This window comes from Macrobrachium rosenbergii, chromosome 42 (genome assembly GCF_040412425.1).
Source record: "Macrobrachium rosenbergii isolate ZJJX-2024 chromosome 42, ASM4041242v1, whole genome shotgun sequence".
Taxonomy (NCBI): Eukaryota; Metazoa; Arthropoda; class Malacostraca; order Decapoda; family Palaemonidae; genus Macrobrachium; species Macrobrachium rosenbergii.
In genome coordinates this window covers 6,094,069-6,108,603 of record NC_089782.1, presented here as the reverse complement: position 1 = coordinate 6,108,603, position 14,535 = coordinate 6,094,069, and the positions used below count along the sequence as shown (strand labels likewise).

The window sequence follows — 14,535 nt, the reverse complement described above, 5'->3', positions numbered from 1 at the left end:
ATCATAGGAAGAAATCGATCGTTCGATTATTGATTATATAATGATTATATAATGATATAGTCTGCTCATTAGAAGACTAAATGCGTACAGATTTGCATGGGAAGAATCAATAGACTTTAAAGGCGCCCAGTAAAGTATGTGGACCACTTTAAAACTATGATCAGCTACGACTGTGAAGTTCAAGTGTCTTTTTAATCACGTCTTAACTCAAAGAGAACACAGGAATGGCCTGTATTTAAAGCTTTGATTCTTAATAATGCAGGAAAGCACACCTTCCCAACCTTTGGATAGAAATCTTACCTTGCTACACCTTTATCGTGAATAATCGCCTTCATAGGACATATATAGATGGAATTTATGCCGGCAATTATGAAAAAGGGGCGAAATCAACATCTGGAATATAAAAAAAAGATTTAAAGAAAAGAGGCAGGAATGAAAGGCGTATGTGTCGCATCCACAGGGAATGGTTCGGGAAGAAGACCAAGAATGAACAAAACACGAAACGAGAAATGCTGACCTATACAGCAAGGGCTTGAAGGCTACAAGATCGGAAGGGAAAAGGGAAACCCGATGAAGGAAAAATTGGAGCATTGTCTTCCTTTCTTCGGGGCCATTGTGATGACCTATGCAATAAAGCTTCGGTCTGCGGGAATCATTTAAGTAACATTAGTCATGTTGCGACGCTCGCAGCGATCGAATGACATGAAAATACATCCTTTCCCTCAGAGGTTCAGTTCTCTTTCGTATACCCAGGTATCTTTTAATGAATAACTGCCAGTCACATTGGAAAGATATTTTATTAGCAGACTCATACAATATCAGCTGAAACACGTTGGCTCAGCAAATCTTGTTATCTTGAACAACAAACGAGGATAGTCATGCACACACACACACAAACATACACGCCCAAGTAAGCGTTTATACGACCGCTGGTAAACTGTTTAAGTACACAATCTCCGGATAAGAATATTTGCTGATTAGCTTTTGCCCATCCTATCAAAGGTCCTAAACACAAATGAGGGCCACATGTCATCCGGGGACCGAAACCCGCAGCTACATGGGGCACATCGCAACAAGCCGATTCTGAGTTTGCTGTGACACCAACAACAACGAGCCTCACATTCTCCCGTAACCTTCGCTGTGCTGCTTCTTTCTCAACTGAATCTAAATTGGAATGTCATTAACAAGATATTTCTTAATTACTTTCTCCTGCATCGTCCCATTGTTCCCGAGACGTGTTACGGTACTTCGTTGCAATAAGTATCAATTTGCCTCGTCATGTCTCTTCTCTCCAGCGACGCCAGGACGGGTAATAGATTTCACGTGTTTATTCGTGAGCCACTTATTTACCCTACATATTCTATTGGTCCCTTCAGTCTATATAGCACATGTATTTGTATATATCAAACAGAGAGAGAGAGAGAGAGAGAGAGAGAGAGAGAGAGAGAGAGAGAGAGAGAGAGAGAGAGAGAGAAAGTTCTATCATTACGTTCTTCCAAGGACCTTGATAATGTTAAAAAGTAGTTTTTTTAAAAGTTCTCAGTCACTTCATTCAAGACTGTCAGTGGTATTAATCGAATTCCCTTAACGCTGTTTAGTTTTGAATATGCTCGGATTTTTCCAAGGCAATGGACTTCCAGTAACTAAATCTACTGTTGTGATATACAACATCAAAAAATCAGTTATGATTATATTAATAACTACTTTGCAGAAAAAGTCTTTTAGACATTCTGGGAAATTTCTAAACCGTTAAGGATAGATAAATCATCCTTCTAAAGTTTTCTTGTCTTTGAACGAGAAGATTTTATCTTGAAAATCGAGTGAGAAAATATTCGTGAGAATTTTTAATGGAAAAGCAATAAAACGTCCCTCCCTTGAACGATTACTTTCTCTTGTGTCATTCGAGCCTGGGCTAGGAAAGGGCCGTACTTTTCTAGTTCAGTCAGTCTTAGCTCATGAAAAATAAGAGAGTACATAAATATCCTACTGCTGTAATTTTTTGGTCCATGATTTAGCACCTCGCAGATTTGGAGCAGCTATCGGTTACTTTGCGGTGCTGACTTGAAATAATCCCGGGGCAAATCTCAATTCCCTCTGGTATCAGCTACACGTAAGCAAGCTTCGTATGTCTAATGCGCTACGAATGATGTCCAGACTTCTTTTAAAGCAGAAAATGTCTGTGTGAGGAACAAAGCAGCAGATCTTAGCCCCGTTTGTCACTATAAAGGCCCTTCTCATGTCACTCGAGCACAAACTTTCTATGCCCTATATAACACGGAATAAATGAAGCTCTCTGTGCTTTATTTATGCATGGAGGAGGCCAATGTTGTTTAATTGAAGAATACTGCATAAATGGAGTCTTTCCCTTTACCAAACCTGGATTTTGTGGAAATATATTCATAATTTCGTATACAAATGAAAATATTTTTCTTGTTCGATTATCACATTTCATATTAAATACTCTTTCCACAGTTAATTCATCATACGTCATTTAAAACATGCATCATTTTATGACACAGACCAAACAAGGAAAGATTAAATTAGGCAGATCTATAATACTCATCTTACAAATAGAAACAACCCACCTGACCTAACTTAGGTAACAAAACATACGGAACAAACACCATATCGACAAAGTTTCCGATTTCTGTTTGATAATGGATACATTATAAAACATTATTTTCCTCAGTTATCCTAAGTCATAAGTTTGCATGGTTAATAGCACTGTAGAAAATTAAGCGAATCCAAATTCGTGAATCTTGTGATGTGACGCGACATAGGATTTTTCCGACGTGCTGGTTGGAAAGAAACCCCACCGGCTGTGTTCGTTCTTCTCATGTAATCAGATTCTTAAATTTCCACACTGTCAGAGGCGAAGTCAATCAATTATTATTATTATTATTATTATTATTATTATTATTATTATTATTATTATTATTATTATTATTCAGAAAATGAGCCCTATTCCTAAGGAACAAGCCACAAGAGCCATTGACTTGAAATTCAAGCTTCTAAAAAATTAGTGCAGCAGATAAAATAATTTTTTCCCTGAAATACTTCAGCTGATGATACAAGCATGAAATCTGGTATATTTTCTCCATAGGCCACTTTTTGAAAATTACTGGGTATCCATTCAAAATTCCAAAATGGCTGCCGTTTTTAAAGATTGTCGCCAGTCAAGGTTTTAACATGGGACTCATGTGCCCTGCTCATGTTTTTATGCATTTGTTTTGGTTATACACATTTTAGGCAGAGTCACCAAGCAAAATTAAAATGTATTGCTGTTAAAGATTTCATATAGCATATATAAAGGCAGATGGCATTCAATACGGCAGCCAAAAACCTTAATAAATCGCGTCTCAGGATTCAGTAGGTATGGAACGATGTCTTCCTGTTCAGTATAATAATTTGCAAGTCTATATATAATTTAGGTGGTGGTTTTATCATTACGTTTAAAAGAGTGAATGACAGCGCACAACCAGGCCACATTGGTGGCTTCACTGCTGTGTAACTCAGCGTGGGGTTCAGTGTCAGCTAATCTTGCTTTACTTACGCTGTTCCTAGCTTTACTTTAGTGTAGTTTAGTAGTTTAGTGTCCCAAATGCTGTCTAATAGCCCCATATCAATTAGCTGGTAGAAAGTATATATACAGTTGGTAGATGTAGTTAGACAGCCACACCTGAATTGACAGGAGGTGCCAGAGTGGGAGAGCCGAGCCAAGGTAAATGGGGCTCTACATGGCTTCTTCATGTAATTACCTGGATGGTGTACGATCACACGGGACTTAAATGACACTGGATGAATGATCGGGCTAGGTGTAGGGTGACCGAACCTATAGTTGTATCCAAACATCAATGTGCATATCAGATTAAGGTGGTAAAAGGATAGCCCCTCAGCCATAGCAAAGAGCTCACAATGGCAAGTGTAAATTCAATCACAGACAAAAGGAAGACCGACTGGAGCAAATGTTGCCTTTGCCAGGAAGACAAGAAAAATGAAGGTCTAACTTCACCCCTGGCCTCTGTACATCATAATCCTGAACATGATGGTTATGTAATAATTTCAACCAACGTGCCATTGTTCCAGGAGACTGGTGAAATGCCGTTTAACTTTGACCCAGCAAGGCTGGATGAAGGCAGTGGCACAGGGACAACACTGTGACAAAACATGGCAAAAAAACCACAAGAGTTGTAGGGTCATGTTTAATAATGCAAAACTTGATTGTGCAAGAAAGCGAAGATCTACAGTTGAAGGTAGTGAACCATAGGAAAACATGATAATGAAGCATGAATTTTTTGTGAAAATGTGGCACCTGTATCAGATCTTTGACAAGTAATGACCATGAATCTCAACAGGAGACTACATGAGTACGCTCACACACTTAATGATGGTAAATTATTGACAAAACTAGGAGCAGGTGATGCAATTGCACAAGAGCTGAAATACCATCTTGTATATCTCACTGGCTTTTACAGTGTATATCCACTGGTTCTATCAGAGCTGGTTAATTATATTATTGAAACCAGCTTGAGTTCGGATAGCCCTGCCATAGTCCAATTATACCAGCAGGGCCTGGAACAATTGAGCATTGCCTCACCCACTGCAAATACAACAAGATTAAAGGACAAATTGTTAGCAGACATCCCTGAATTAGAAGCACACAAGAAAGGAAGAAGTGTGCTACTTGCCTGGCAGAAAGATGTAGCTTCAGCCTTATCTCAGGCATCTGACTACTCAGATACACTTGTGATTGCTGAAGTAGCAAAGATACTGAGGAAGCATACTCTGGATCATCAGTTCAGGGTTGACGGCACCTTTGGTGAAGGATTCATCAATGATGCTATACCTCAAAGTCTGCTCCAGTTCACCAGTATGGTCGAACATGGAGCAGACATAAAGTCACAGCTTTAGTTTGGCTCATCAAAGTCAGACCTGGCTATTGCTCAGTTCCTGCAGTACAACTGCTTCTCAAAACAGAAGGAAAGAAAAGGAAAGAAAACAGCATGGCAGACATGGGACATTTTTCCAGAGGCCACTCCAGTTTTTTCCAAACCCAGCAAGTACCCACCAACCATTGAAGATGGTGATTTGAAGATTCTGGAGAAGTTTGTGGTCCTCATGTATGACAGGTCAAGCACTGTTGACAATGTGGATGAGGCCAGACTTGACTTGTTTGCCAGAAAGCAGAGACCACATGAAGACATCCCTCCAACCAGAGCAACGCTGCTTCAGCACACCGAACGTTCAGCATACCAGGCAGGTTGTGTATGGGGTCAGGCAATTCTGCACCAGCCAGAAGCACAGAGTCCAGCTGACGGGTTGGGAAAAGATAGGTGAAGACTGGAAAGTCTTCTGGACAGCCAACTCCCCCATTACAAATGTGGCTGCAAGCCTGGTTGCCATGGCAGGTGCAAATGCTACAGGCTTGGGCTTACATGCACAGCTTTGTATGGCTGCAAATGTGAGGTGTAATCATAACGTGAGGTGTAACTATAATGTTGCAAATGATGATTCAGATATATCTGAATGAGAATTTCGTCACACTAAAGGGTGACACCACGCATCTTTAAAATCTTACGTTCATTTCAGGCTTAAAAAAGACATTGAGACAGTGCTCGAACACAGATAAAATACTTTGTTATTGTACTCCGTTATAGTCTTGTGCTTGTATACTTTTCAGTAGCATTATGCAGTCCCTTTCCAAGATGTAATATTAACAATAGCCCATTAGAAATGCTAGAAACAGATTTTCTGGCATCATAAATGTAGGCATAGATAAAAATTTCATGTCTCTATCTTTCGTAGTTGCAGAGTTATCAAGCAAAATGTTTCATGGTGGCCATTTTGTACGCAATCTTTACCACAATGGTAAATATAATAGTAGGAACCCTGGTGATACCTTCAATTAACTCCTCTACCCAGGAAGACATTATCTGAATAATGATTGATGTATTTACTTCAACAATGATTTACTCAAAGTGTCAGAAATCGAAACAACTAGCGGCCATCTAGAAAAGTGGCGGCCATATTGAAATTTTGCGTGGACACCCAGATTTTTCAAAAAAGGGGTTAAAATGAGCACTTGTGCCAAAATTCCTGCTTGTATCACAAACTGAAGTATTTTTCTACTTATCTGCTGCACTAAATATGCTGGGAGGGATTAGGAGGCATCAAAATAGCTCATCTGAGGAAGCTTTTGACTTCGAAACTAACGAATCTCTTTCATTAATCAATACCTTATGAGATATTCAGCGTGTGAAGGAACCACCACGTTGATGGTAATACAGTAGCTGGTGGTTTGCATGAAGTAAAGCTAAATATGTGGAAAACTATAACGCAGTTTAACAATATCAAATTCAAGTGCCAAGGACGAATTCGCGAAGAGCTCGAGGAAAGAAAGACCAGAGCATGTGTGAGTCACGGGGAAAACTTCTCTGCTGTTGACTAGCTGTAGTTTAGCAAAACTTCAAGGCAGCTGGACTGTGATCACTAAGGTTATGTCACGCGGCATGGTCGCACAACTTAGCCAAGGAAGTAAAATGACCCTCCAAAATGCTGCACAGAAATGATTTCAGCAATGCTGAAAGAATGCTCTTTTAATTTGGTTTCACCTTCTGTCATTCCCTGGTACTGATAATAATGATAATAACAGCAATTTCTGCACGAGGACCAGGAGTTATTTCCACGCACGATGGCACACGAACTCTGAAAAAGAATGTCCAGTTTAATGAGCACAATAAGAAACGTTTTTTTTTCAAGATGTGTCCTGTTTAGGAGAGACTCCACCCGAAATATTAGCGTACTGGTTGCGGCAGCATTTTTTCATCGAAGTCTTTTTAATTGAGAGTTTCTTTCTGGGTCTCTCTCCCTTACAGCAAAAACAATTTTTTTTTTGTCCTGGTTCCCTAACAGTAGGACCAAAGGTCTGCAAACTTTGTTTTGTTTTTTTTTTATAGGGAAACCTACCCAGGAATAAGTACTTAAGCCGAACTTGTTTTATCATTACGTCAACCATTTGAGCAACTCTAATGTTGCAGTTTACGCGAATCAGCCTAAATTGAAGCTGTGAGTAGCTTCTCAAGGTCAATTAACGCTCTTTATATTTCCTCCTCATAACAAACACGCAGTCCGTTTCACTCGTCAGTTTCGCTGCATTAGACAAAGAAATAAATTTTTCTTAGTCCACAAGCTATATATAATTAATTAATTCTAAACGATTTCAGGATAAAACAAATAAATTTCCATCCCTCTCATGAAACGATTTAGAAAAGCAACTTGAGGAACGTCACAGAACATCTTTCGAGCCCAGACATCAACGCCGAACCTTACTGGATATAAACGTTAGTCACTATTTAAAACGCTGGACCTTGTGCGCAAAGGACTGGCAGTAGAAGGCTGCAACCCCGAGCCCTGGTCAGATTATATATAGGAGTGGAGGACGCCGAGCAGCGTTAGTGCTATCAAGGATGCTGGCGGGTGTTTCAGTGCAACCACGGAAGGAGGAGGCGGCGGTGTTCTCCTGTGTGGGAGGCTCTCTGCTTCGACTGACGACGAAGAAAATGATTCTCTCGGCGATGTTCTTGGTAGTGTGTTGCCAGTTCAGTGCCTCGAAAGCTGCCATCTTTTCCGAAAAAGGCATAGAGGTGAGTGGTGCCGTGAGACGTGCAACTTAGAATGATGTTTCTTATTTAATATTATTAACACTCCCGTTCAACCCCTGTGAGATTCCAAAGAAGCCAAGAGACCTCATGAGAACGTCGTTATTCGTTTGTTTGTCGACATGGCTCTCAAACAGGTTCCGCGGAGGAGAAGCACCTAACGAAATATAAGAGGAAAAACAAATGTAAAATTTTCAGTAATCGAAAGTGAGACTGGAAACATGGTTGCTATCTCTTGTTGCTTCCAGTGTTGCTGTACCTACGTCATAACCAACAATTTGTGGGGTATTTCACACGCATGGCAGCAAAAGCAATTAATCAAATTTACATCAATACGGAACCAGTAATAATAAGCATACCATGTCAACGAACGCCATCGATCTAAATTGGCTCTGGCCGAACCAATTTTTCAGTTCAGTTTTCGCGAAGTTTTATTGCTTTTTGTTTCTTACAAACAACATTAACTTTTCCTGATTTCTTTAGGTAGGTTTTATATTGTTAGCCTAAAGGAAGTTGTCTCATTATTTGATATAAACGGAAGTTCCCTTCTAGTTTCTTCAAAACAAACGCTCTCTTGTTTTCGTCTTTTTCGAGCGGTCGTTCTCTCTCTCTCTCTCTCTCTTCTAAACAAAATATTTCCCTCCGCTGTTTCCTCTTCCTATATGCCAAATCCTCATAATCATAACCCCCTCCCCGCATACCTTCTTAGAGCCGTGAACTGAAATAACTGACTCCAGGGACAAAAGAGTCAGGCCCGTGACGTAAAAAAAGAAAAGAAAAAAAAGTGAACGAGGGAGCTACGTAACTACGCTGAGAACCATTCAACCATTACCCAGACACTTACTAATCACCAGTGAACTTTTAATCTCGTCTTTTTCCGTTCAGCTCAGCTGCACATTTCCAGTGCAAAACCATTTCGAGATTTCTTTCAAACTGAATAAATATCCTTATAAACGCAATGGCTCGCACAAACGCTGCGCTTTTTCTGACTGTACCGTAAACAACAAACAACTTCCCGTTCTTGCTCATCGCAAAGCATCCTTCTCTCTCTCTCTCTCTCTCTCTCTCTCTCTCTCTCTCTCTCTCTCCCCTACTCCTGCTCCTCTTGACCTTACCCTGCCCACATTCGTGGCATCCTTTTCTCACAGTTGCCTGGGGCAAGGTTAGGAGAATCACACTGCCTGTCTTCGGCGCGTTGCGTGCCCTGGGACCCCTGTTCAAGAAGCTTCCGAATATTATTCCTTCTAGACACGGCTTAGTGTATGTCTGGTTCACAGCGTACACAATTGAAAATAAAAATGTTAAAGAGAGAGAGAGAGAGAGAGAGAGAGAGAGAGAGAGAGAGAGAGAGAGATTGTCTTATGGAGAAAGAATATCGACGTACAGGCCTCGTTTCTGTGATAACTGGTATTTATGTGGTTCATTTCTAAGGCAAGAAAATACCAGCCGACACTCCTTTTTCCATCTAGACAGACTGGCAACACTGCCTGGCAATGATCATCATTCATTATTAAACAAAAATATGTGGATAAATACTAGTACTCTTCACATGTATATTTTAAATGTTTTTGGTGTGATAATGAAAGAATACCTTTATTTATTTATTTATTTATTTATTTATTATTATTATTATTATTATTATTATTATTATTATTATTATTATTATTATTCACTGTAAATCAAGTTGCGATCATACCTGGGGATCTTGCAACATTTCATGTTATATACAACGAACCATGACAATCAGATATATATAAAATTAAATGCATATGTGCATGTGTATGGATCTGAGTATGAGTTATATGTCGGTACATTTATATTGTATATGAACAGAATTAAGTGAAAATGATGTAGCGCGAGATACAAGCGCATCAGACTTCAAACTGGATGTAAGACAATCTACAGCAACGTCATATACATGTTTTAAATGGATTAGAATAATTTCATAAACAAATATTTATTTATACATGTACTATCACCATTATTACTGTTGCCACTAATATTGCCAGAACAAAAGGACAGGGGAAAACAAGGCATTTCGGTGCGACGTAAATGTAATTCTTCTTATCCAGTTTGAAAGGCAGAGTAAAACGTGAGGTTGCCAGTGGCCCAGTGGTACCATGGCGAGCGTCAGCTTTGCTGGGTTTCCTTCGTGTTCGATGTTTCATTTCTCCCAACTTCCAGTGGTAGCAGCATCATCAATGCCTTCGTCCTCATGAGCCTTCGTAAATTGCGGAAGTGCTTCAAAGTGCAATACAACAACTTCATTATTTATCACCTACTGCATAACCGTCATAACAACCTGTCTTGTCATGTTAATCAAAGGCAAGCGATCAGTGCCCGCAGGCTTAAGTACACACTCTAACGTGAATCTGCACGCATGGGAAATCTACCGTAAATGAAGAGGTTTCAAAAGGCCCGCCATGAGCGCTCCTATTTTGTTGTTCTTACAATGATTTGTGTATGTTTTGAGAAATGTTGACTTTTGCTATAAAGGTCTAAAATGACTGCTGTATGAAGTATAATGTTTTCTTGATGTCTAAGTGCGTTCGCGCGCATGCGTACGTCAGCACGTACAACATCAGACTCTTCCCCAAAAATGATAATGTTAATGTATATTTCTGTCTGTGTTCTGACGCCGCAACAAAAGGAACAACCTGGACGTTTGCCCAGACTTTGTTCATGCAGCAAGAAATGCAACTGTACTCTTCCACACACCTGCACACACACAAACTGCAACAACCAATATACATACTCATTCCTCCTATCAACTAGAATGTTCTCACTACATAGTTATTGATTGAATAAGCTCTCTTAAAGATATCTAGTTTCCTAGAGATATAATGAGATCAAATCTTCTGTTGTATATTTTCTATTTCTGGTGAAAACTCAACGTGCAGACCAGAGCAACAAAACAGCGAAGTTCCATTGTTTCCGTGTGTAACACTCAGTGTGTCATATAAAACTTCCTAAATGCAGACTTCATCGGCCTGTAGCTTAATGAGGTGCCACATTACTTTTTTCATGGTGGATTAAGTATTTAGAACGAATAATGCCAAAAAATATAATTGGATTTTCATTTACTGTTATCTGTGCCTAAACATACGAGAGAGAGAGAGAGAGAGAGAGAGAGAGAGAGAGAGAGAGAGAGAGAGAGAGAGAGAGAGAGAGAGAGAAAGCTTTTAGTTTTGTCATGAAAAGAATGGTTTCAAACGACTTGCATCCTACACTCTTCTTGTGTTTAAAATCACGAACAATCTTTGAATTTCACAAGATCATTCAGTCATGGAGACTAGGCTGATATTCTGACACACAGACACACATATACAGTATATATATATATATATATATATATATATATATATATATATATATATATATATATATATATATATATATATATATATATATATATATACACACACATATATATATGTGTGTGTGTGTATGTATAAACCTGAAAATATAGCAAATTATGGCAATTTTCATTGAGCTTTTCTTCCGTGGAATCCATAGTCAGCTGTACGCTGATTAGAGGTCCCTTAAACCTTTTTCATTCTTATCACACTCATCCTACATGAAGCGAAGCCTTAATTGCGGAAATGCAGATGCTTCCTTCGATGCCTTTTAATTAATTCTCCTTAAGAATGACGGGGTGTTGCCGTCTCATATCATCCTGGATTTTCTGTTTTTGCTTAAGCGTCCTTTTGCCTCTTGTTTTCTTATGCTGAAGGTCCATTAAATAAATGGTAGAGTCTCTCTCTCTCTCGTTATCGGGTCCATCGATTTCTCAGAGTATGGCCTCAATTATGTTTTCTCATCTTAGTTAAGAAGCATGATTTAACTTACAACCTGAACTGAATAGTTGTACGTCTACGAGACAACACAAATCTGTATTAATTAATGTCGTGGGTCAGTCTTTTGAAGGGTGATGGTACGTAAGTTTCTGATGATAACAAAAGAACATCAAACTTCTCACTGAACATCGCGGTCAGCTCTTCCTACTAATACGCTCTCCTATCTTCATTCTCCCTGTGTAGATCATCCCTGTCGTAGTACGTTGCAGTTCTCTCTCTCTCTCTCTCTCTCTCTCTCTCTCTCTCTCTCTCTCTCTCTCTCTCTCTCTCTTCACTCTGGCCTCGTATTGCAAGTGTCAACGCATTTTCCTCATGAGTCAGTAGGCCTGCGTTCGATACCGGAAACGAACAAGGAAAGGAACAGTATAATCGCTCATCCTTAATCCTTAAAATTCCACTATATCTCTGATGGCCTGAGTATTGACTTGTTGCAGGTCGAGGTAGGAAGGCGAGAGAGAGGAAGAGAGTTTCCTCCCTCTTATACAGAGTCAAACCCGGTGTAATTAGGAGGTGTTTGAGGAGAACACGCAGATGAACAACCGATTATGCAAATGACATTATTGACAGAGGATCTCTCTCTCTCTCTCTCTCTCTCTCTCTCTCTCTCTCTCTCTCTCTCTCTCTCTCTCTCTCTCTACGACAGTGAAAAAGCAGTAATATTTAGGGAAATGATGAGTGTTTCTAGTGATTGTGCGCAAGACGCAAGGTTAAGGAAACATAATCGGAGAGCACGATGAGATTCCTAATTATTGTCGTTTACTATTATGCATAAATCACACACTTCCATCAGGAACACGCGGAAAGGCCAATTGCTAATTTAATAAAAAAGGTTCCAATGACTGATGAGAGCGCTTGTAACAGTGGCGACGAGAGAAAACAAAACCTATATAATCATTAATAAAATGCAGATCCAGAAAGCGATCGAGAATCAAATTAACAAACAGATAAATACAGATTCATAAACTTGTTGAAAAATAAATCTTACCAGTGAAAGCACCTGTGATGCCCCTTGCAAACAGCACCAGAAACTGGCTTCATACTCAAGAGCTTCAGCTTCCACAACTTGCAGGGAGTCTGTTGTACAGTACAGCTGTGCTGCTCAAGAAGTGGAGGGCCTCCGGAACTGGGAACCGAAACATGGCGACCCCTTAACAAAATACGGGTTCTAATGTTTTGTGATACTAAGTAAGGACCATGGCGAAACCTCCATTTAAAAAAAAATGAAGACGATTAGCTATCCAACTTTGGATAGCTAATCAGACACTTCCTGCAACCAGTCTCATTTGTTCTCATACTGGGCTCATCAGTTACTAGAACACAAATAAATAATTTCTCTGCCTTATGAAAAAATGATGATACATAGGCATTTACGTACAAACACTTACATGCAGTCTCAAGCTTATGTACGTGATACACGAATATCTTTGTTTACTTAGAGGTACGCATAACTGCTATTTCAGGCACATGCATATCACACACACAGATATATATAAATTATATGCAGTATATGTATATATATATATATATATATATATATATATATATATATATATATATATATATATATATACAGTCTATTATGCATATATATATATAGTCTACTTTATATATATATATATATATATATATATATATATATATATATATATATATATATATATTATAATCTACATATTCTCTTTGTGTTCTGCGAAGTAGCCTTCCTTCATTACAACCGACTTCCACTGCTATGGGTTCTGTGTTGAGCCCTCGCAACACAACACACCCTAAAACTGACCCACCCTATTGCCCACCTGCGTATTTTCCGATCTCCTTCGGTACAGCGAACGACAAGAAAAACAGCAGCAGGAATATTTGATAACAGATAACTACATTTTCGCTGCTACGATGTTTATAATTTCTCTTCGTTAAGAAGAAACTGTAAACAAAGTAAGTTTTTAAACACCGACTTTTTAGCTTTCTTCGTGTATGGGCAATTCTTTATTCGGGCGTGATGTTAATCACAATATATGTTGCAGAAAGAAATCACACAGAGAGCTTTAGGGAAGAGTAATGAATACCTGTGGAAGGGCAACTCATCTTGATTTTACAACAGATGCGCAATCTTTCGTTCAGCACCAATGTGTTGTTCTATGTTTAGCGTCTTTTTACAGCGCACATAATTGCACGCCTTGACGTATGCCTTCCGGAAGAAGGGAGGACCTTACTTAAATATAGATCCCGTGTATTTAAAAAAAAAAGAAAGATAAAGAAAATCTTTGATTTAGGACCTGTGAATTCTAAGAAGTTTAAGAGGATACTTTGCAAGAAAACTGGTCTGGTTAAAAGCCCAAGGAAATTTCCTTTGCGCTCCAACTCCTGCAGTTCAGACTATATAGGTGAACGAAGCTCCTATACATGACGCCATGTACTTGATCATAGCTAAGGACACAACGTACTTCTGTGAACTGGAATTATTCGGTGTATTGCATTGCCTGCAGTGTTATCAGAGGATTCCGTGAAGACAACAGAACCTTCGAAGGACTAAGTTTACGAACTTTTCTAATGCCGAGGTCAATGAAATTGGTTCTTGCTTTAAATAGCGCTATTTTTAAAGACGTTCTAAGGCGAAACAATCCAACCACAAACATTAAAAGGAAAAGGACCAACAAGGCCAAGACTGTCACTAGATTAGTAAACAAGCATCATAATTACACAGAATTACAGTTTCATTCCGGCTGGTGCGAAGTATAAATCATTCTAATGACTTTTTGTTTCTTTTTTTGGATTCTGAGTAAATTAGTTTGTTTCATTGAGGCTTTACTTTCCACTTCTTCAGGAATCACAGACGAAATATTACTGCTCCCTAACGCTATTGAAATGCTTTCGTATGTTCTTTCAAATTTTGTCCTGCTGAGGAGTCATTTCATTTCAGCTAATACTCTCTCTCTCTCTCTCTCTCTCTCTCTCTCTCTCTCTCTCTCTCTCTCTCTCTCTCTCTCTCTCTCTCATTTCAGACTGTTAAACCCGATGATATTTAC

At 39.1% G+C, this 14,535-nt stretch overlaps 1 protein-coding gene across 1 annotated transcript in view; it reads left to right on the top strand.

The window, feature by feature from the left end:
• Positions 1-7,439: 7,439 nt before the first annotated feature.
• LOC136827890 (angiotensin-converting enzyme-like) overlaps positions 7,440-14,535 on the top strand; it is a 47,068-nt gene continuing 39,972 nt past the window's right edge. Inside the window, 1 exon segment of the mRNA XM_067085362.1 lies at positions 7,440-7,643. Coding sequence (XP_066941463.1) covers positions 7,467-7,643 — 177 coding nt within the window. The 5' untranslated portion in view covers positions 7,440-7,466.